At 46.5% G+C, this 23,051-nt stretch overlaps 2 protein-coding genes across 4 annotated transcripts in view; one reads left to right on the top strand and one right to left on the bottom strand.

Moving 5' to 3' along the window:
• Positions 1-133: 133 nt before the first annotated feature.
• On the top strand, positions 134-10,392 carry arhgap35b (Rho GTPase activating protein 35b). Its single transcript, XM_019864341.1, has 7 exons — positions 134-794; positions 2,916-6,823; positions 7,121-7,262; positions 7,639-7,716; positions 7,813-7,944; positions 8,162-8,267; positions 8,378-10,392. Exons 2-7 carry the CDS (start codon positions 3,104-3,106, stop codon positions 8,802-8,804), a joined length of 4,605 nt encoding a protein of 1,534 aa, XP_019719900.1. The 5' UTR covers positions 134-794; positions 2,916-3,103; the 3' UTR covers positions 8,805-10,392.
• A 463-nt stretch (positions 10,393-10,855) lies between these two features.
• The window catches only part of LOC109512523 (Down syndrome cell adhesion molecule-like protein 1 homolog), a 48,166-nt gene continuing 35,970 nt past the window's right edge, over positions 10,856-23,051 (bottom strand). For all 3 annotated transcript variants that reach the window (XM_019864338.1, XM_019864339.1, XM_019864340.1), the window contains 15 exons: positions 22,777-22,932; positions 21,044-21,183; positions 19,157-19,310; positions 18,577-18,694; positions 17,578-17,741; positions 17,402-17,500; positions 16,956-17,144; positions 16,593-16,880; positions 16,116-16,271; positions 15,990-16,020; positions 15,780-15,898; positions 15,410-15,562; positions 14,416-14,616; positions 14,020-14,331; positions 10,856-13,473 (listed from right to left, as the gene is read on the bottom strand). In XM_019864338.1, coding sequence (XP_019719897.1) covers positions 13,037-13,473; positions 14,020-14,331; positions 14,416-14,616; positions 15,410-15,562; positions 15,780-15,898; positions 15,990-16,020; positions 16,116-16,271; positions 16,593-16,880; positions 16,956-17,144; positions 17,402-17,500; positions 17,578-17,741; positions 18,577-18,694; positions 19,157-19,310; positions 21,044-21,183; positions 22,777-22,932 — 2,717 coding nt within the window. In that variant the 3' untranslated portion in view covers positions 10,856-13,036. The remainder of the gene's footprint in view (positions 13,474-14,019; positions 14,332-14,415; positions 14,617-15,409; positions 15,563-15,779; positions 15,899-15,989; positions 16,021-16,115; positions 16,272-16,592; positions 16,881-16,955; positions 17,145-17,401; positions 17,501-17,577; positions 17,742-18,576; positions 18,695-19,156; positions 19,311-21,043; positions 21,184-22,776; positions 22,933-23,051) is intronic.

Raw genomic sequence — 23,051 nt, 5'->3', positions numbered from 1 at the left:
GATGTTGAAACTGAGAAGGGGCGTTGGTACTCTATATATATATATATTGCGTAACCAATGAAAAAAAAGTATATGTACAGAATACCTTATTTACCTTTAAATAGTGTGAGTGAAAGGATGCTAGGTGTGTAGCTACCTTGTTGGAAAAAAAGGGATGCTTTGCTTTCTCGCCTGGAAGTGACGCAGCCCGCAATCCTGGAGTGAGCTCGCCAGTTGCTCGCTAGCCGTGTTGCAGTAGTGTGCGGGCGCCGCTGGGTGAGTCCCTCTCTCCGCCGCCGCTGCATCCATTGCTCCGCTCTTCCGAAGAAAAGAGAAGGACTGGGTCCGTGAAGGAGGAGGGCCCCCGCTGCCGCCGCCGCCGCCGCCATTATCGGAACGCTGCCTCAAATCGCACTTTCACCCACGCGATCTGCTCCCAAAAGCGGGACGTGTGAACACTTCCGATCGCCCCGTGGATGTTTTGTCGGAGACGAAACGGCTGGTCGATTGCAACCGACTGGTCCGTTTTGTGTAAGGCGTGTGCGACCGGCCCAGCATTAAATGTGCACAACAATGGACACAGTAATGAAGTGAAAACGAAGCAACGTGGTGAAGCCAGCAAAGGAACGGCTTAGTACGATTCTTTTTTTTTTTGGACACCGGGATTTTTTTTCTGAAGAAAAAAAAAAACGTATGCTCAAACAACATCGGATGGTTCTCATTTTGCGCGTGTGGATATTTATTGCCTTTCCAGTGTTTTTCAATTGCAACAACGGAGGGAGCAAGTGATGCCGAAGAGGAGAAGGCAAGCACGGGTAACTAAGCGCTATTTAATGCACACAATGAATGGCACGTGCACAAAGTGTAGGTCGAATACGTTGTATGATGTTTTGTGTGCCTTTATGCGGTTGCACATCAGGCTGGGCTGCGGCACGCTGGCCTGACAGATGCAGCAAGAAAAAAAAAAGGGAGACATGCGATGGTATGCACGCCCTCTTCTTATTTATGGCTTTAGTGCACCGGCGAGTGTTCGTGGGTTGCACACCAGACAGCTGGCCAAATAAAGCACCTTTTAGACGGCGTCTGTGTGTTCTCGTGGAGACACACTAGCCCAGATTTCGTGAATGCTTCTGCAATCTCATTATGTAGACAGCAGAAGAAAGCAGGCCTGGGGTGGGCAGCCCCTCTGTGACTGGCTACTCATGTCAATCCTTTGCAAAAAAAGGATCGACAGCAATATGTAACGTTACCGAATGATATCTTATGCCTCGAAGTCGGATCATATCTGGATGAGCCAAACCGGGTTCCGTTGGGAATGTGGACTGCTAATAATTGCTCATGAGGCTGCTAAATGTATCCGCTTATTTACTTCTCTGTCCGTATTTGTTATGTCAGCCCGGTTCTGATTTACTGCAATGGCTCCTGTAGCTTCATATTGTTTATCACTGTCAGAGATACAGTATGTGTACAGAAGCAATCGATGTGCCCTCAAGGTACAATCAACAATAATATGCCCCATAGCCCCAATTATAGTACCAGCTCTACACTTTGGCTCTCGAATGGAAGTCAAAAGTAATTTTTCCATGTAATGCAGCAGAGCATTTGGCAAACACGTTACATTTAATCAAATATTAACCATAAGTAAGTCACGTGTGGCCAAAAATGTAGCTGTTGATTAATTTGTACAGTATATACAAGCAAGCGATAAGCTCAGAATTATTCATGTGCTGGCTACGTTTTCAGTTAATGTTTTTGGGGGGGGATTGAGAGACTACCAAAAATACTGGTATGTAGACCACCAAAATAACGAGATTAGCGTCACATTGCCAATCTGTGTACCATCAAAATGCAAGAAGAATCTCTAGTTCTCTACATATTGTAGTAAGAGCCATAACCCATTCACTCATTGATTGCATCAATTAGTTCACTATACAGTCTCCAGTTAAAATGAATAAAATATCCATCCATGCATTTTCAAATCCGCCAAACGCAACAAGCGTCGCGGGTGTGCTGGAGCCTATCCCAGCTGTCTTCGGGCAGTAGGCGTGGGTACACCCTGAACTGGTTGCCGGCCAATCGCAGGGCACATACAGTAGATGAACAACCATTCACACTCACAATCACACCTGGGGGCAGTTTAGAGTGTTCTATTAACCTACCATGCATGTTTTTGGAATGTGGGAGGAAACCGCAGTACCCGGACAAAACCCACGCAGGCGCAGGAAGAACACGCAAACTCCACACAGGAAGGCCGGAGCCGGAATCGAACCCTGCACCTCTGCACTTCGAGGCCGACTGGCTAACAAGTCGACCACCGTGCCGCCCTGAATAAAATATGTGAATTATTATTTGACAGGGTATTTTCTAACTGAAATGACACAATAAAGAGGCAATAACGAAAAATAAATTAGATTGTTTAATTGTGAGCAAAAGCAACCATTGATCATGATTTTGGTCACTTCAAAGATAAACTAGCGTTCTCATCAACAATGAATGTTGAACGTTGGATAAGCATTTCGTGAGAGAGCGTATGAATAATTTTGGACAGGGACTAATATTTATCCGTCATTTTATAGTTTACAGCATTATCAGATAGTGTTATTTCGAGAGTACCACTCCCTTCATGGTCCCTCGCATTTACCAATCTTGTGAGACCATAGCTGATGTTTTGCTAACTTTGACATCTGTAAGAGGGTATTGAGGATCTATAAGTTTGCTAAAATTGGAACAAAGAAATGTTCTAAATTCGTATTAGATGGCATTGTTGTGTGGTCTGAGTTCCTGACAGTCTAGTCGGGTTTGCAAAGTATTTCCTTAGTGGTTGAGAGAGCCATGCTATATTACAGAACACAGTTTCTCCCGTTATGGATCTAATCTTTGCCTCATCATTTCAAATCTTTACCGTATTGAAATTCTCACCTCCTTTTGTCTTCCAGGACCTGGCTTTCAAAGGGGATGAATGAAGGCACCATCTTCACATATCACCGCACTGCTTCTTGAATTCAAAATAGATGCCCTGCAGAAGGAACTGAAATTTGAGCCCATCACCAACTTTATGGACAAACCTTCAAGCGAACTTTTTTTACACAGTGCCTGTTTATGGCAGGATGATCGTCGGTAGCTTATGATGGCGAAAAAGCAAGATGTCCGGTCCCCCATTTACAACCTCATCGTGGTGGGTTTGTCGGGTACGGAGAAAGAAAAAGGACAATGTGGGGTTGGAAAGTCCTGCCTTTGTAATAGGTATGTCAGGCCCAGCGCAGATGACTTCTACTTGGACCACACATCCGTGTTGAGCACCAGTGACTTTGGGGGTCGAGTGGTTAACAATGATCACTTTCTATTTTGGGGGGAGGTCTCGCGGCTTCTGGAGGAAGGGCCCGAATGCAGAATGCATATCGTGGAGCAAACGGAATTCATTGATGACCAGACGTTTCAGCCACATCGTAGCACCGCCATGCAGCCGTATATTAAACGAGCGGCTGCCACCAAGCTGGCGTCCGCAGAGAAGCTCATGTACTTCTGCACGGATCAGTTGGGCCTAGAGCAAGACTTTGAGCAAAAACAAATGCCCGAGGGCAAGCTGCAGGTTGATGGTTTCCTTCTCTGCGTTGATGTCAGTCGGGGCATGAACCGCAATTTTGATGACCAGCTGAAATTTGTCACAAACCTTTACGGTCACCTCAGCAAGACCAAGAAACCTATCGTGTTAGTCCTAACAAAGTGCGACGAAGGAGTTGAACGCTATATCAAAGACGCGCATACCTTTGCGATCACAAAAAAGAGTCTACCCGTTGTCGAGACATCTGCGCGTTCAAATATAAACGTGGACCTTGCCTTCCTCACTTTGGCTCAGCTTATTGATAAAAGCAGAGGCAAGCCCAAGATCATTCCCTATTTCGAAGCACTGAAGCTCCAGAGTCAGCAAATAGCTTCCGCCAAGGATCGCTACGAATGGCTAATCAACCGGATCGTGAAGAATCATAATGAAACCTGGCTGAACACCAGTCGACGCATGAACACCTCCCCAGAATACAAAGAATATGTTTTCTTGGAGGGAACAGCGAAATGCAAGAAGCTATTCCAACAGCATGTTTACCGTCTGAAGCAGGAACATATCGAGCGGCGCCGTAAAATCTACCTAAGCACACTTCCTCTTGCACTTAGTTCTTTGGTGCCTGACCTGGATGAAATAGATCAGCTCAGTTGGTCTGGTGTACAGAAGGTTCTCGAGTCCAAGCAGCACTTTGCCCACTGGTTCGTTGTTCTGGAGGACTCTCCTTGGGAGGATACATCTCACATCGACAATATGGAAGACGAGCGGATCCCGTCAGACCTTCTGGAGACGGACGAAGCGGAGGAATTGTTTAATGCCCACCTGGAGCATTTACGGAACGAGTGCAGACGTGCGGAGATGAGGCTCGAGTTTAAACACAAGCTAGCTTCTTCTCCCTTTGTCACACCCGGAAGACCCTGGGAGGAGGCTCGCAGCTTCATCATGAACGAAGAGTTCTACCAGTGGCTTGAGGAACCGGAGTACTTGGACCTTTACAACCGTCATCAAAAGGAGATCATTGACCGGGCCAAAGAAGACTTCCAGGAGCTGTTACTGGAGTATTCTGAGCTGTTTTATGAACTTGAAGTGGATGCCAAGCCAAGTAAGGAGAAGATGGGGGCAATTCAGGAAGTGTTGGTGGAAGAGCAGAGGTTCAAGGCGCTACAGAAGCTTCCAGCCGAAAGAGACGCTCTGGTATTGAAGCATATCCACTTTGTATATCATCCGACGAAGGAGACCTGCCCTAGCAGCCCCCACTGCGGAGACTCCAAGATCGAACAACTCCTGGCTTCCCGTTTCCCGACTTGTTATCCCTTTTTTGACGTGAAGGCTCATTTCGGGGATACAAAGGCCGACCGAATCAATCTTGTCATACTGGGAAAGGATGGACTCGCCAGAGAATTTGCCAACGAGATTAGGGCTCTCTGCACCAACGATGACTGGTACGTGTTGGACGGGAAGATGTACGAGCTGACGCTGCGGCCCATCGAGGGAAATGTGCGTCTTCCTGTCAATTCTTTCCACACTCCGACGTTCACCCCTCACGGATGCCTCTGTCTGTATAATTCAAAAGAATCCCTGTCGTACGTGATCGAAAGTCTGGAGCGTCTTCGGGAATCCACGCTAGGTCGAAGGGACAGCCAGCTAGCGCAGCTGCCGACGTCACTGCTCTTAGTCACCAAAAGAGGCGTCGGCTCATACGTGGATGTCGGTGGAGAAACTGCCTTAAACCTAATAACGCAAGGACAGCAAGTTGCGAGGAGACTTCAGTGTAGCTTCTTAGATCCCGCCTCTCCCGGTGTCGGCTATGGCCATAATGTCAGCGAGTCACAAATCAATCAGGTGCTCAGGGGCCTTCTGGACATTCGGAGGAGCACATCCTTCAGTAGCAGTTCGCCTCCACTCCTCCCCGAGCCCCCGGGTGTGAGAGAGTCTCCTCATCAGCCAGCCCCGGAGGCGGATCTTCGCATCGTCATGTGCTTAATGTGTGGCGACTCCTACGACATTGAACAGCTGCTGTCCCCTTTCCTGATGCATCACCACTGCAGGCCCATGTCAAACAGCGGCACTTCTGTCTTGCTCGAGCAGACCGTTGCGGGACATAAGCTCGCTATAGAGCTATCGGTCCTCTCATATCACGCTTCCTTCACATTACGGAAGAGCAGGCTGGTGCACGGCTACTTTGCTGTGTACTCGGTTTCCCGAAAATCATCCCTGGAGACGCTGTGTGCGTTCTTGTGCGAAGTTCAGGACATCATCCCGGTGCAGCTGTTGGCAGTCGGGGATAGCCAGGCCGAGCTGGCGGAGAGCGACTACGCCCGGGAGCAGCAGATCCAAGGAGAGGAACTCGCCCATGAGATCGAAGGCCGTTTCAATAGTGTGGTTTGCGGTTCCGGGGGCGTCGTGGGAGGCCTGCACAGGATCGAGATGTTCCATCCCTTTCTCATGGAGGTGGTGGAGAAGCGCAACATTGTGGAAGCCACACACATGTACGACAATGTTGCCGAGGCGTGCACAAATGAAAACGTGTACTCCCCGCGCTGCAGTTCTCCCAGCCCCGTCACCCTGTTCCTGGATTCAGAGGACGATGTTGAACCTTCGCCACCGTACTACGACGGCACGCTGACGTCTCACCACGGGGGCTTCAACTTGCACGACTTGGACTCCAATGACATCTCTCTTATCTCTGACATTCGAGACCTCGAGAGCAAACTCAACAACAAGGTGCCCCCGCATGTAAGAGTTAAACCAGGCGTCACGTTCGATTTTCGAAAGATCAGCCGAAACCCATACGTGGACACCGTCGGTCACCGGCGCTCGCTGCCGTCTGCCGTGACCTGGGTACCTGGGGGCGACGTGGGCTACGACCCCTCAGACTACGCAGAACCCATAGATGCTGTTTGCAAGCCCCGCCCCAACAACGACGAGATCATCTACTCGGTGCCACATGACAGCACGCAAGGAAAGATCATCACCATCCGCAACTCCAATAGGATGCACTCCAATGGCAATGGATCCGACAGCGAAGCAGACAGCAGCTCTCTGGAACGAAGGAGGAAATTCTCCGCGGCGGGCGTCAAACCCCGTCTGTACCGCGACCGTTCCAAGCGGCTCGGTAAGTTCAGCAGCTTCCGCAGCAGCTTCATAGGCAGCGACGACGAGATGGGAGCGCTGCCAAAGTCCAAGGAAGATGACTTCGGGACATTGAAAGGTGAAAGTCTGGTCAATGAGGAGAACGAGGACCCCAAGAAGAGGAATATTCTGAAGAGTCTTCGACGAACGGCCAAGGTGTGTATTTACCAGCTCAAAACCCACCTATTCAGACTTGCCTATCCACCTTAAATCTTTTTATTTTTATTTTTTACTTTTTTACTTTTATTTTAAATTTTATCTGTAGTTTTATTATTTGCTCTTGGTTGTACAGTGTCCTTGAGTGCTATGAAAGGCGCTTGCAAATGTAATCTATTATTATTATTATTATTATTATTACCTCTTTCTCCTACTTTTAATTCTGTTTTATCACATGAGCGGTTTCATGTTGTCCGTATTCTTTGATGTGGAAGTTCCTCTTTCTGTTCCTCTCAGAAATCAAGACCAAAGCCCCGTCCGGCAATCCCCAAGCCCATTGAAAGCAACTATTTCGGGGTGCCTTTAGTCAATGTGGTATCCCCGGATAGACCTATTCCACTCTTCATTGAGAAGTGCGTTCGCTTCATTGAGACCACAGGTGGGTGAACCTTTTTTTTTTAACTGCTTAACTCATTCACTCCCAAAGACGTTTTTAAACGTCTTTTCAGATTTGGTCTAGAATTGGCTGGTACTGAATGAGTTTTAACATACACTCACTCGATTATGTAAACACTCCGAGTAGGTGCAATGCTAGAGCGGTTATGATTGACATAAGCAAAGAGGTAGTTTAGCACTATGTTGGTGTGTGCGTGCCCTATATTGGACCTAGTTGGTAAATATGTGTAGGAAATGTATGAAAAGATTTTTTTTCTGGTTATTATACAGTATTTTTATTTATTTTTTTTAATAGAATGATTATCATTAATAAATATTGAAGAGATTTTTGTTTGTGCACCTTCCCTTTCTTTGCTCAGGTCTAAACACAGAAGGTTTGTACCGCGTAAGCGGGAACAAATCTGAAATGGAAAGCATGCAAAGGCAGTTTGAACAGGGTGAGTTAACCCCAAGCAAGGTGATGGTTCACTTCACTGACCCATTGCCTCTTATTGTTCATTCTCATCTCCGTAACACCTGCTCCTATTGTGCAGACCACGGATTAGACCTGGTGGAGAAAGATTTCTCCATAAACACTGTGGCTGGAGCCCTAAAGAGCTTCTTCTCCGAGCTGCCTGAGCCCCTGGTGCCTTGTGCTCTGCAGGTGGACCTACTGGATGCTTTCAGTAAGCAAACACTGCTGGGCAGGGAGGGGTCTTGACTCCGACATAAAAGCATGATTCCTGTAGGAGCTCAGAGGGCGGGGCAGCTTTTAACATTTATCTCCCCGTGCGTTGACGCCGATGATTTCAACGCTAGCGGCAAAGAGGCTTCTTGAAAACCAATCAATGCTGTAAATGGCATGACGCAATTCTAAATCCTTCATGTCGGATGTGAATGCAGAAATCACTGACAGAGAGCAGCGGCTGTACACCATGAAGGATATCCTGAGAAGGTTCCCCAGGGAGAATTACGATGCCTTCAAATACGTCGTGAGCCACTTACACAAGTAAGTTCCGCCTGAGAAATTTATTAGTTTAGTAGAATGAATAAAAAAAAAATATATCGACCTAGTCATCGGTGTGAAAATAGCCTGAGTGCAACCTCTGTGTTTGTCAGGGTGAGCCAGCTGAGCAGGCTGAACCTGATGACCAGCGAGAACTTGTCCATCTGCTTCTGGCCCACACTCATGCGACCGGACTTCACCACAATGGACGCCCTGACGGCCACGCGCACCTACCAGACAATCATCGAGATCTTCATCCACCAGTGTGCATTCTTCTTCTACAACCAGCTGCTCATCGACTCCCCCACGGGGCTCGGAGGGCTCCCGGCCTCGCCCACCACCACCCTCGGCGGGAGCTCGGCCTATTCCTGCTACCGCTCCTCACCTCCGCACAGCGGTGCGCATTTCAGCCCGCTGCAGCAGCAGTCGCCTCCCACCACCCCCCAGTCACCTCTGCAGTCCCTGCTCCCACCCTTGCACCAGCATGCCCACCCTCACCCCCAACCCCACCACTCCCCTGCTGAACAGGAGACACTGTGAGACGCCAGAAGCCTCGTGTGCCCGGGATGCGCCCTGGAACCTCACCGCCAACATACAAACGTAAGAACTTCATGGTAAATTATAGCGAAGGGGGGTGGGGGGGAGCGATTAGTGAGGGGGAGTGTGCCCCCCCCAACCTCACACTGGTGTTTTTGAGGGTTGCCTGGAATCGGACATCATGAAAGCTGGAAGACATTCGTGGCCACCGTGTTTTTATCTGTTTTTCTTCCTCATGAAAGTACTGCCACTGGATTTGTTGAACCTCTCGGTCCTTTAGGGTGGAAATTTGCGCCCTCTTGTGGAGGCATTGGGGGTGTTTCATTTCATTGGTATTGGGGTGGGTGGGCGGAAGGGGTGGGGCTTACACATCCAGGGATGCACTTTAATGTTTTTTTTTTTTTTTTGGACAAATTGTGTGTTTTTAATTTTGACAGCTCAGCCATACCCATTGCCTCTACAGAAAGGAGCTCTGGCAGATCAAACTTTGTTTACATGAAATGTTTTTTTGGTTTGTTTGTTTTTCTTTTATATCCGCATACGTACCTGAAGCACTTTTCGATAGTGTAGCGTTACATTTGAATTGTCCATTTTGCTTGTTTAGTGGTTGAGTCTGGCATTCTAGTGCAAACGAGATCCCCTAATGTAAAAACTTTCATTGGTTCCATGATCCCGGAGCGACTCCTGTTCCTCACTCATCCCGGCCTCGCGGAATATAGTTTTAGATTTGTCCTCTTTCTAGCTGTCGGTTGAGTTGAAGGGATTTTTCAGGAAGTGGGATTTGATTAATGTGGGTCAAGTTAAGAAAAGCAGCCATATTTGATCAGCACACAAGATGCTTATGTCTAATATTCCCTCCAGTTTCCACATTTACCGCAAATCCCGCTTGGACAATATCGTAAAAAGAATCTGTGAATGGCGACGCCACACATGAAGTACTTTAGCATATCATCCAGTGTTGGTGAAGTTCTGAATGTTGTTTTTTTTTTAACCCTTAAAATTTACCAGACAAAGCTCTGTGCTTCCTACGGGAAAAAGTGTGTTAATCACAGGGTTGACCGTTTTTTTTTTTTGTTGTTTTTTTTTTTCTGAGCATCTTTGACTGGCACTTAGTAAGTACCACAATGGATTCATTTTAAACATTGTTCCTCCTACCGGGTCCATCATGAAATATACTGTAAACACAACCGTGGCTACTCGTTGCTATTCAGTGGGCAAAGAGTCACTGTCAACGTTTGTAGGCTGGGGGGAGGACACCAGTGAAGTGGTAGGAAACATTTCTAGTGTGTGTTTCGGTGATTGAAAGTCCGTTTGTACAATTTTTTTTTTTTTTTTTTTTTTGTGAAGGGTTCAAGGCCACTTAATGCATGATTTAAAACACACACCATGGGAGAGGGATGAAAGACTCTCCCTGTTTGAAAATATACATCAAGTCCAAGGACAGAACAAATGCTTGAAGCGAAATGGCTTATAGTACCGCACCAAGAGCAATCCATGAAATTTGTCTGACTGAGCAAATAGTGTTTGAAGATGAAGGCCTTATGTGAACTGTATGATAGTTAATAAATTAAATCTTGTAAAATTGTTCTCATCTTTCTTGTTCGTATGTATTTTCGTCACTATGGGGCCTCAATAATGTCCACCCATTCATCCATTTTCCAATCGGCTTACGGCTCACGAGGGTCGCGTGGGGGGGGGTGCTGGAGCCTATCCCAGCTGTCTTCGGGCAGTATGCGAGGGACACCCTGAACCGGTTGCCAATCAATTGGAGGGTATATACATTGTCGTACAACTATCCACGCTCACAATCACACCTCGGGACAATTTAGTGTTTAATGGAAGTTCTACTTCAGTACAGTAACTAAGTATATGTACTTGGTTACTTCCCACCACATCTTGTTGGTTCAAAGTGTCAGTTTCTATTGTGTGGATTGATGCAAGTGGAACTTCTCACCTGGAGATCTTTTTTTTTTGGATGACATTTTTTTGCAAGCCGGCCGTCCCCTCCCAGAAAAATAACTGAAACGAGCGGAAATGCAAAATAAGTGAAATGCTTTTTTTTTTTAAACACAGAGATAATGTGTAAACCATCCAGAAACCATGACGTATGAAAGATAGCTTTATTGCACAAGGTGTTAGAATGATCTTTTTAGTTTTTGCTTTCTTTTCATAGAAAATGTACTTTTGAACACAAGCAATTGCCGTAACAAGCAACTCAAACAAATGTTTGGGATACCGTCAACGTGTTTTTGTTTGTTTTTTTTTTTTGTTTGTTTTTTTTTTTTGGGACATTTTTGATTTTCATACATATTTTCTTTCAAACGTTTCCCTTTTAGCTAGCATGCAATGACTTTTTAGAGGATCAACAAAATACAAAATGATGCTTAAAAAAAAAATGGAACAAATGACATCAACATCAAAGACCTTTCCAAAAAAGAAAACTGACAAATTAGTATCAAAACAAAGGAGAAAGGAATGTGTTTTGCCCATTCAGAAGTAATATACTGTATTTTTGACTTTTTTTTTCAATTCTTGAAACTGGGGGATTCAACCATGACGTGTCCCCTTTAACCATTCTGACGAAAATAGCTCTTCATACAAAACTGTGTTTTATGTACAAGACTATCTATAAACAACACAGACAAAAGTAGCAGATGCTGCATCTAATATGGTTGTGGGGTCAGAATATTTTCACTTTTCTTTCATCTGCAAGGGGGGGGGGGGGGCAAGTGAGAGGAGCCCGAATGCATCATTTTGACATTCATCCTCCACTCTGTTATTTATATACATAATAGCAGTTTGTGTGACATAAAGAGCTACGAGTCCCTGATTTGCTTTGGCTGACAGGCCACGTACTTGACTTTAGTCTAGAATCTACATTTTCATTAAAGCCCAACTAACTCCGATGAAAATGGAACGACCAACAGATAAACCCGCCCCGAAACAAACGTACAAGATAAATATAAAGCACAAAACCTATCACGGAGATGCTTCAGAGAGGCATTCCAGTAGCTTCTTGTGTGAATGTACATATTTGAGGGACATTTTACAGTACTTCAGACAGGACATCAAGGAAGATATTCATTGGGTGACGATTTGCTAACTTGCACTCAACTCAAAACCCAGGCATTAAAAACGTCTAAACGCTCACATCGCTACTGGGATTCCTTCAACTGGGTTGACTGGGCGCTGGTTGTCATGACGATAACAGCAGCATCTGCTGGTGAAAGACACCGGACTGAAGTTTGGGAGTGATTTTATTCATGAAATGCACATAAAATGCAAAGACCGACTTCAACTAGAATGTGAATCATCCAGTCACCCAATACAATAATAATAATAATAATGATGATAATAATAATATTAAATAATGAGTCAATCTTGCCTTTTCCCATTTCCACATAGTGACACTTATATTTCACATTTATTCAGAACATCCATACTTAACTTTAATTCTTTTTTTAGTCAAACCTTTATTAAATGTTTTTTTTTTTTTTTCATGATTGAGCGATTGTCTCATTCTTCTTAAATTTGACCGTCTGGTATTGTAAATAACTGACTTCTGTAAATATGACTACACTGCCGTAGCGCATAGCATTTCTTTTATTTAGATTTAGACGTCAATATACCTACATAGAAATATATATGTTAAATCTTTTTAAATAGCAAACATTCTCTATTTGCAACGTGGGGTAATTGCAGATGGTTCATTTGAGTTGTCCTGACTTCACAATATAGTCACAGGGCATGACACCTGTCGAGATAATCGAGACTTTTAGAAGTGAATCTGAACATCTTTTCGAGGACGATTGCCAATAGTTATGAGAGAGACATACAAAGGGCAAACGATAGAAGAAGAAGAAGGAACTGAACTGGAAGTCCTCCAAATGGTCAGTACTACTCAAACTATGAAAGTGTGTGTGTGTGTGTGTGTACGTACGTATAAGACATGTAGTCCTGGCCATCATGGACTCAGAGCTTTTTGCTCCACACAGATAATTAATATTTGGCTGCACAACTCCAGAACTCAGCATCAGACGGCCATAACTGTTAGTTGGGAGTTAGTAGTTCTTTTCGAGAGTCCCTCGTGGAGATTAAAAAGCAAAGTTAGCTGAGTCTCTGCATAGGAGGACACCTATGGAGAGGGCAGCGGGCAGCTCACCTTTAGTTGGGTACAAAATGCGGCCGCGTGCCCTTTGAGGGCCGGGCCGCGGGGTGGGACGGCACCGAATGGACTAGACCAGCGTGTAGGACTTGGAGTAAGCCCCCGCGCTCTGTTTCTGCAGCCGGCCCAACGCGGAGGAGCTGCTCTCCAGCAGCGAGTCTCTGGAGCCGCCCATCTTGTTGCCGCTGTTGGTGGGGTTACTGCTCGTGCTGGACGTGGAGGCGGTGGCCGCCACGTTGGAGCTGGGCATGGTGAGAGTCCTCTGGGGCAAGGTGGCCGTGCCCGAGCCGGCACCCAAACTGCCCAGTCCGGAGTGGCCCAGCGTCAGCGCCTGCTGCTTGGCAGAGTCTAGAGTCTTGTGGCGGCCCTGCGTGTGATACGCACGCTGCGTCAGGCTGCGGATGGACGCCTCCCGCGGGGGCACGGCCGGGCAAGGATCGTGCAGTTCCCCTTGCTTGCGGAAGAAGGGATCCGTCTTCATGTAAAGGGGGAGGTTGCAGAATTCACCTGAGAAAAGCCAGTCAGGTTGTTTTTTTTCTCTTTCTATCTGGATTCTTTCATTCCCATTACATTTTATTAAATGCTAAACTTTTTTACAATTACAAAAAATATATATTATGGTATTCCCCCTGCTCTTATGGAGGACAACAAAACCCCACAAAAATGTTGCTTCAAGATGCCACAAAATAGTGGCATATTATGCTTTACAATCCGACAATGAACATATTACTGTATTATCTGGTTTCTACTTCATTTAGTTCCCTCAAGTACGGAAATATAGTGTTGCCCCACTTTTTGAAGACACAGCTCGCTCTTGCCAATCGCGAAAATCAACAAGTAATTGATGGCCACAACTATTAAATTTTATAACTGTTGCCTATGGACGCCACAAAACTACATGAAACTCCCCTACTGACTTCAACATAGTTCCTTTGTACCAAGATGGCGCCACAGCTATGCTTTTATAAGAGGCAAGGCCAGAGCACAAAATAAGTGACCAGTGACTAATTTTAGAATGGGGGGGGGGGGGAGGGGGGGAATGGGGTTACTTACTTTTGTTTGCGCGATGAGGAATGGGCACAGCCACATTTTTACCACGGTCGTAGTCCTGCGGTTTGGGCGGCGAGGCGGTGAAGCGGCAGATGCCCGGCTCGGACGGCGTGCTCAAGGAGGTCATGCTGTCCGCTGGGTCGTTGGTGCCCGTGGTCATTTGGTCAGAGGAGCTGTCGGAGATGAAGCACTCCGTGATGGTGAATTTGGCGTGCTGCAGGTGCTCCTCCAGCTTGGCGTGCTCGTACGCCCTGGCCAGCTCCTCGTAGGTAGACGAGGCGCTCTCCGTAGACACCATGCTGTTACGACCCTTATCTGTAAACGTGCAGACCAACGTTACGTTAACACGGACAATAGCGGTGTGTCGGTGAGTGTTAAAAATTCCCCGATGTGTCTCGCCTGTGTCTTGGGAGAGGCTGGCGCTGTAGCTGTCACTCTCAGTGGCGGTGATGCCATGAGAGCCCATGGTCCGCCAGTCTGAGGTCAGAGTTCGCGCGGAGGCTGTGGACTGGCTTTGACTGGGTCGGCTGAGCGTCCACTGACTGGAGTATCTGTTTCTGGAGCTGTGGGCTGATTTGATACTCTTTCTGGAAACAGGGTCTGAAACATGGTCCAGGTGATTAGAGCGGTGATTGTCAAGCCATGTGCTGCATCACAGATCACCGGGTGTGCCGTGCAGAATTACCCAGGGTCACTAATTGGCCCAAATTATGCCAGTGACATGTAGGTCCCTTTTTTCGTAGACAGGCGCATGTGCACTTGGCGTAAAAACTGGTGCACACCGGACAATTTGGTGACAGAAAGTAGACGTGACTTTAAACCAGGTCTAAATTGTGGAGCAGCTGGTGCACAATCTCTGGTTGAAGGTAGTCTCCCAGTGCCGACTTAGCTTTAATCATCCGCGAGTGGAAGTCTTCTTGCAGTACCTTATAAACGTAACTTGCGCGCGCCAATCTCCTGCCCGGACGCCAGCGAGTCCTTTATGCTTCCGCCACATTGATCGTGAGCCTCTTTAATTGGCCGGGAAACAAGTCAGCTGTGTTCAGTCTCACAACGGCGCAGACGCCCATTTCTAACTGTGCCCGTCTACGGAAATCCCCCCCAAAAAAGAAAACTCTACCCATGTGCACACGTGGACTGCACTTTGTGCTAGGCATGAAAATAGGGCTTATAGCGACATGCGGAACAACTGAATGTTCTTCCACTAGCTGGCAGAAAGTAGACAATTAACAGAAATTTGAGAGTAATTATTTCAGTATACTTTTTGTGACATTTCTGTTTGGTGGTGTTGCTGTGTGATTTTTGGAATGTAAAATATGTGCCTGGGCACAAAGGTTCAGAACCCCCGGTGTCGAGACCAGTTTGACACGTCATAACAACTGAGACCACTCACTAGTGCCAGGACGAATGTCAGACATGTCAATCAGAGGTCCAGAATTCTGGATGAGGGCTTGATGGTGAAGAGACACGCCTGTGCAGAAGTTTTGCGGGTTGACTGATTGGCTGAACTCTGTGTCTGTCACTGGCACCGCAGCTTTGTCCTCTCCTATTAGAGACGTATCATGACAAAATCTGATGGTTAGACAGGCGGCAAGTCGGGAAAAAAACAATTACTCTGCATTTTTTTTATTTTTTTTACTTCCAACCTTTCTACCACAAGTCACCCCTTATTCAGCTGGGTTGGGATCCAACACTCCGTTGATTTTGCACGAAATAATAAGCAGTATACAAACTGGACAGATGGATATTTGTCACATGCGCACCTATTTGTTTGATGCCTTCCTTGTCCTCAATGAGGAGTTGAACGCGGGGTATGTCAATGTGGAGCCGTGGCCCCTGCGGAGGGCCCTTCACCGGAGTGTCAATACTGCGATTGTTCTTACTGCACACAAAAAAAGTGTGTTATACTGTTTATTTTCATCAAGTTGAAAAAAATAATGTCCTTCATAAAATAAACAAAAGCTTTAACTCACCTGATGAGCATCTCAGCAAGGCTTTTAGCATCTATGAATAGGAAAAATAATATTGGGTAATACATTGGCGTTCGTAACAAATTTAATTTCAAGGCCTCGTTTACTTTTCCAGTGTTTTTGCTTTACCTCTAAGTCGTTTCAGTCTCTTCTCTTTACGCTTCTTGCGGATAATGAAGAGCAGAGCAACACCAATGGTGACCAGGATGACAGGAGAGCCGATGGAAAACAACTTTTTCACATCGTCACCCTCCCCACGGGCGGATTTAATGGGAGGGATTGTGCCTGTTGTGGGAAACGGGAATTTAGCAGTGTTACACATTAAATTCCGTGAAGGCACTGGGTAGGAAAGGGAGAATCTATCTTGCTATTTGCAGTGGTGGTAAACAATGAAGTGCCCCCGCATTATGAAAAATTATCATGAGCAAAATGGATATCGTATACAACTGAAAGAAAAACAAAACTCATTCATACTTTTTCACATTAGTAGATTTCAGACTTAGTTTTTGTTTTTTTTTTTTTTAAACACTAGTACCAGTAGTTATGCCAACTCGAGCTATTTGTATGGACTCACAATGAATCAGGAGATGCCTTTGAGATACTTACTTCCATCGTAATCGGTGGTGGCAAACTGGAAGCTCTGGTTACCGCAGCCAGCGCTGTTGCAGGCCTTCATTTTGAGCTCATACCAGGTTGCCTCCCGCAGCTCACTGAGGAAGAGCTGAGTAGTGGAATTGGCTTTCAGGCTCTGCCAGGCCCAGGTGCCTTTGGGCCTGAAATCCAGCATCATATCAGTGATGGGGCAACCGCCGCTGGTCCAACCTTGCAGGTTGAGGCCTGCATGGGTGGAGTTGATATGGGTGAGAAGCGGCTGGTCCTTGTTGAACACGGGCTCTGTGGAGAACAAGAGTGGTCAAGAGAACTGTTGAATAACATCAAAGTGTCCATTGCTATACAACCGGTCCTCACCTCTGCCGTGTGTTTTGGCTTCAATAATCTCACTGATGCGACCGGAGCCCACGCTGTTCTTTGCTGCCAGTTTCACCTTGTACCACGTTCCACAGCGCAGATTGTCCAACCTAAAGGAACGTTCGCTGGAACTGATGAAAACGTCCCTCCATTCCTCGGTGTTGTCCACTGAATACTGAAGCACGAAGCCTACACGGTTATACCAAAGCTTTCAGTTAGGCACAAAGCGCATGAATGGAAAAAAAAAAAAAAAAAAGATATCTGGAGTTATATCTATTGACCACCAGGCGGCAGAAGTCACCCGCATTTGGATTACCTCCTACTTAGTTCAGAAGCTGCTTATATCATAAATACATGACGCTGATTTACAGCGTAAATAATGTGTCCCAGATCATGTATTTTCCACATTCTGTGACAGAAGCATGATGCGGATGTAGGCGGCATACCTCTGATGGAACTTCCACCGTTGTCCCCCGGGATCCAAGCCAGGGTGATGGAAGAGGTGGAAGTGGTGGAGACAGTCAGGCGGGGCTGGTCTGGAGGAACTAGGCGGAATCACACAGGCAGTGACTTCACATGTGAGCAGAAACTATATGAAGAATAAGTATCATGTTTTCCTTACCTTGCACTACGAGATTGACAATGATGGTGTCAAAACCAAGGGTGTTGGTGGCCGTGCATGTGTAGTAGCCCGAATCTTCTGCTTTGACGGAACGCAGCACGAGCGTGCCATTGGATAAAATCTGCCGCTGACTGTCAGCTGTCACTGGAATGGCCGAGTCGTCGCTGACAAATGACATGCACATTACAGATGTTAACAACCTCACCGTCAACGCTTAGAAATGAATTCTGTCAAGCAGTTGTTGTATCCTCCCATTCAACTGACAGCATAAGAAAGACATTTGTCTTTTTTAATCGGTGGCAATTAAAGGAATCTCAAATCATATCTGATTTGAACAAATGTGTCATGATGATAAAGTGTAAAATCCCATTTTCAGTAGTTCACTAGCAAGGACTTGGAACCGGAGACTCATAGTCCCGCTGGGGACACAAAAAAAAACAGTAAAAAGGCAGCTAGCTGTTGCAAAGATGCTCGTCTGATTTCTGGCCCGCAGCTCAAGAGAGGCATGTCACTCTGACACTCTGGATTATAATCCATAAAATAAATTTAAAATCATCCATCCATTTTTGATGTTGCTTATCCTCGTTAGGGTTTTGGGTGCTATCCCAGCAGACTTGGGTGAGAGGCAGGGTATGCCTTGGACTGGTCGCAGGACACCCACAGTCACACTTACATTCAGCTTGCTCATGGGCAATTTAGAGTCTTCAATTCAAAAGTAACGTGCAAAAAAAAAAGTTTCATAATTTTGCTGCTGTAAATTGGGAATTTTTCCATTGTGAGACAAATGAAGGTTTTCTTATCTGAAATTAAATTAGATGAGCAAACGCCAGATCTGAGATTCAAACCCCTTGAACTGTAAGGCAGACGCACTAACCACTAGGGCACTGTGCTGCCCCCATTCATTTTGACACACTTAAATCTCTGACAATGCACGCTGTTCAGTGATCTGTTCTTTTTTTTTTTAAGTTTGGCCCAGACAGTTGTATATGCTCAACAGACCTGTCTTTGGTCCATTTGATGGTTGGTGCGGGCTCCCCCACAGACTTGCAGGGCAAACGAACCTCCTTCATCCAGGGCGTGGTCACCGTGCCCCCAAAGGACAAAATTTTGGCTGGGACTGCAAAGCAAGACACAAAGACGTCCCGCAAAGTGTTTGACAGATACTTCACCCCCATCTTTTGTTTGCTTTACGACTGGCCCAGTTTGTCTGAGGGGAAGGCCTTTATTCATTGGCTGAGCCTCCTCGGCTGACCTCGTACTTGCTCCAGTCTATCTTGAACCCATAGATCCTCCCTCTATTGATTCCCGCCTGCTACTACCTCTCTCCCCAAGGGTCATTTTACTTTGGACTAGATAGGCCCTGTTCATCACCACATAATTAACAACAACATTTCTCGCAAACATAGCCGGCACTCAATCAATACCACGGCTGTCAATCAATAGCAGACCGTGTCGACAGAGCGAGGAGGAGGGCGAGTGATAAAAGTGATGTGTGATCGGGAGATCATGTTGCTGTTTAATAGCCATCTTTAGGGCGCTCCGGCTCATAACCTTTACAAGGCCGGCCATCATGACCCACCTTTTCCGGCTGGCTCCACGATGACCTTTGAGCTCATGTTGCCCCGGCCAGCAGTCGTCACGGCAGCGGCCCAGATGTGGTATTGTTTGCCTCGGCTCAGGTGCGTGATGTGGTAGAAGAGCATTTCCGGGTTGGCCTCGTACTCACTGGGAGCCTGAGATGGAGTTTTGCGTTAGAGGATAACGGATGGCAAATTTCACTTGATTTCACTTCTGCCGATCACACGTTCATTCATGGCGTGCTCAACGTTACAGAGCTCACATCGCTCGTGAAGTAAAATCTTTTTCACAAACATACTTCAGATTCTGAATCTGATGTGACATATTGTGCATAATGACCTTGATCATCTTTCAAATTAGATGTCATTTTAAAGTGACTCGCAATTATGTATTGTATCGCATTTGTTTTAGTTTGTGGTATAGAAAGTATAGAAATATACTGAGATGTTTCTGACGTTTTTTTATACACACCCACAAAAGTATTTATTTGAATTAAAAAAAAAAAAAAATTATTGACCCTCTGAATTGTTTGTTGAAAAATAATACACGTATGAAGTACGCTCAAGAATCACACAATCAATGTCAATCAAATATCAACATTATTTATGAAAAGGCCCCATTTTTGACACAGCTTTCATTAGACTTTGCCAGTCTATATAATGTTTGGTTCTAAGCGTTTAAGGAATCTACCATGTACAAATAAAATGTCCTTTATGAAGATTGGAGGAAATAGTGTGGGGGTGGGGGGGGGGGGCGAAAACCACCACATAATTTAATTTGAACTGTTAAAATTATTTGGACTGTTCGGGCTCTGTTGCAAAAAAAATATACTGTATTTTGATACCTCGATACACAACCAAATGTGTTCATGCGTCTTAATTTCCAGCAGATATATCCCGAGAACGATTTTCACACTTGAGCCCGCGGGCACGCAAACGCACGTATGGCGATGCGTACAAAACACGGCATTCTCTCAAGTCAATCTGATGTTGTGTCTCTCTAATCTGCTCATCTCTTCGCCGCTCATCTTTCGTCTCCTTCAGAATTTGCTTTCCCCTCTTTCCCTCTCTGTCTAACTCGGTGAGAGGACGGAGGGACGCAGGGAGGGAGGACGCGTGCGCGTCTGTGTGCGTGTGTGTGAAGGGGGGTGCGAACATTCCAACAGAATAGCGGCCGTGTTGTGGTGATCCAGGGAGTGATACAGGGAGATAATGAAAAGACGGACAAAAGCACTCTCATCTCGATGTGACTGATACCCTCCTCTGTCCCCCCCCCCTCCTCTTCCCTGCATGTCTGTCACTCTACCCCCTCTCTTTCTCCCCCCCATTTCCCCTCGGTCTCTGCCTACCTCTAATGGTGTCTTTCTTTCAGCCGCCCTCCCTTCCCCGTCTCCCAGATCGTGCTCATTTACATTGCACTCGTGCACCAGAAATTGAGGAGCATTTTTGAATAACAACAAAAAGTGAGAGACATCAGAATTCACTGTGTGATGTGTGTGTGCGCGCGCACATGATATAACCAAAAGTGAAAATGCCACACGCGGGTGTATAAATAGCAAATGGCTGAAATGTGATGTCTGTGTGCCTCTCTGATGCGGCAGTGTGCATGTGTGAGCTTGTTCTCTGCCTCATTTGCATATCTACGTCTCATCACGTTGCCAAGACAACCTCATCTGTTCATCTGGGAGGGCAGGAAATGAGGCGATGGCGCAAACACGGTGAAAGAGTGACAAAAAGACACGCAGACAAACACACACGCATTTTTGCAGGTTCCCTTAACACAATTTGAATCGGTGATTAGATTCGTAGCAAGCTTGCAAATTCTCATATTGTCTGATATGAACGCCGCCCCAAAAGCATGTTCTTCTGTTGTCTTTTGAGTCGCTTACCGGCTGTCTAGACCCCGGGCTGGAGCAGTAAATGGTGTACTTGCGGATGACACCATTAGGCTTGTGGGGAGGCAACCAGGACACGACCACGCTACTAAGAGACGAAGGAACTGCCTTGATGCCAGCCGGTGGGCCGGGAACTACAGAAAACATGGAGGCAGATTAGCAGGGCATGCATGTACTGCGTATTCACGACACCCATGTGTGTTTTCCTGCACTATCCTTTCCATGCTGAGTGTCGGGCGTCTATTAAAGTGATCAGGCTTGTTTGCAGCTTTTTAGTCTTATCCCTCACTAATCAGCTTCGGAAGGACTGGAAAGAAGTGCCTTTGCACGGCCAGGGGTGACATATGTTCATTGAGACATTTGGTCAGCAGTTCTGACACGGTGACACCCAGCGTTCTCCTAACTCGCAAACCCACAAACAGATTAGACACTAATGTCTGATCCTCTGTCAGCCACTTCAGCTTGACACTGGATGTAGCTTAATACGCTCAATTGCTAGTAATCAAGCCAAGGACTCAAGGAGTTTAAAATGCATGCGCACTTTACAGTAAACACACGATGGCGCCGGGCAGCGTGTGAGTGAGGCTTTTGTCTCCGAAACTATAGAGTGAAGGGTTCACAGTGTCAAACCTATTCAATTCCAGACATAAATATTAGGCGTGCCCGACAGTGGGCCTCATCTCGGGGCTACAGAAAGAGGCACTGCAGTGTAATGCCAAGCCTCTGTAAATCCATCACCGATTCCTTTTTCCCCCCGAAAACGTAGGCCTCCCTGATCCCGCTATTCAGCCAGTCAGTGACTCGGTACTCAGAGAGGATGTAACAGGGCAGCTTTTACAAGCGAAGGCAAGGGTGAAGCATTTGATAGCTGCTGATCCCCGGGGGAGTGAGGATGGGTGGCAACGGGGAGGCACAATGTCATAAATGAACCTCCATGCGAGAGTAGTAGAGTGGGTGTGGCAGGAGGTCAATCCCATCTGCTGCCCAGAATATCTGCCAAGGATGCCACGCGAGCAAAATATTCCGTCGTCCACCATGTGTGGCCCATGTCAGGATAAGGAGGAACAGCACAAAGGCACCTACATGATTGGTGCATTATGGCCCATTGTACTGATAAGGAGAGAGACAACTGAGAGTAAAAGGCACGGGGGGTCCTCGAAACACACAATAGGCTGGATGATGTTTCTTCCTATCTTCAGCCCTTGTTTGCCACCCATGCCCCCCCCCCCCACCCGCCTCTATACACAGTCGTGGATCTGACAATAATCCTGCCTCCAATGGTGTAAGCACAAAATTAATTCTTTCTAATCCAAGAGGAGTTAATCCTTATGCCTATGGCAAGGGGGGGGGGGGGCTGATGGAAAGGATGCATGGCTCGGGATGATGGTTGACTGCTATTAGCTGCGAGAGAGAGACCCCACCCACCACCACCACCACCACCAGCAGCAGCAGCGGCGGCTCCGGCGGCTCCTCCCGCCAGTCCTCGCTCAGCCCTGGGCCATGTACCCAAAGCCTCTTAATTCTCATTAGCACCACTAATGGAGCTTCCTAGCATAAATGAGCTTTTGTCATGTGTTCGAGATACACCCAACACCCATTTCTCGCCTCCCCTACCTCTTGTAATCTCAAACACATCAGTTGTATTATTCCTTTTGTACATTTTTTAACACTGGAATGTATGGGAATAAAATCATCTTTGTAAATTTCGTGTATGTGTGTGCACTCACGATCTTCACGAGTTTGGATGTGCAGCACATTGCTGCGGACCCCGTCGCCAGCTTGTGTGTACGCCAGCACCTGAACACTGTAATTGGTGAACTTCTCCAGTCCTCGCAGCTCCACCTGCTCACGTGTGGTTGTGATGTTCTGCATCTCTCCCCACTCTGACAATAATTGAATGATTTCATTCATTAATGCACATTGGCTGTATTTTCTTCGTTCATAACAGTACAGTGAACCTCCACATATTTGCGGTTGGATTTGCTGATTTTTTTTTGGCATC

The sequence above is a fragment of the Hippocampus comes genome, unplaced genomic scaffold (assembly GCF_001891065.2).
Source record: "Hippocampus comes isolate QL1 unplaced genomic scaffold, H_comes_QL1_v1.1 scaffold57, whole genome shotgun sequence".
NCBI classification, from domain to species: Eukaryota; Metazoa; Chordata; class Actinopteri; order Syngnathiformes; family Syngnathidae; genus Hippocampus; species Hippocampus comes.
This window is presented reverse-complemented; position numbering and strand designations above follow the sequence as displayed.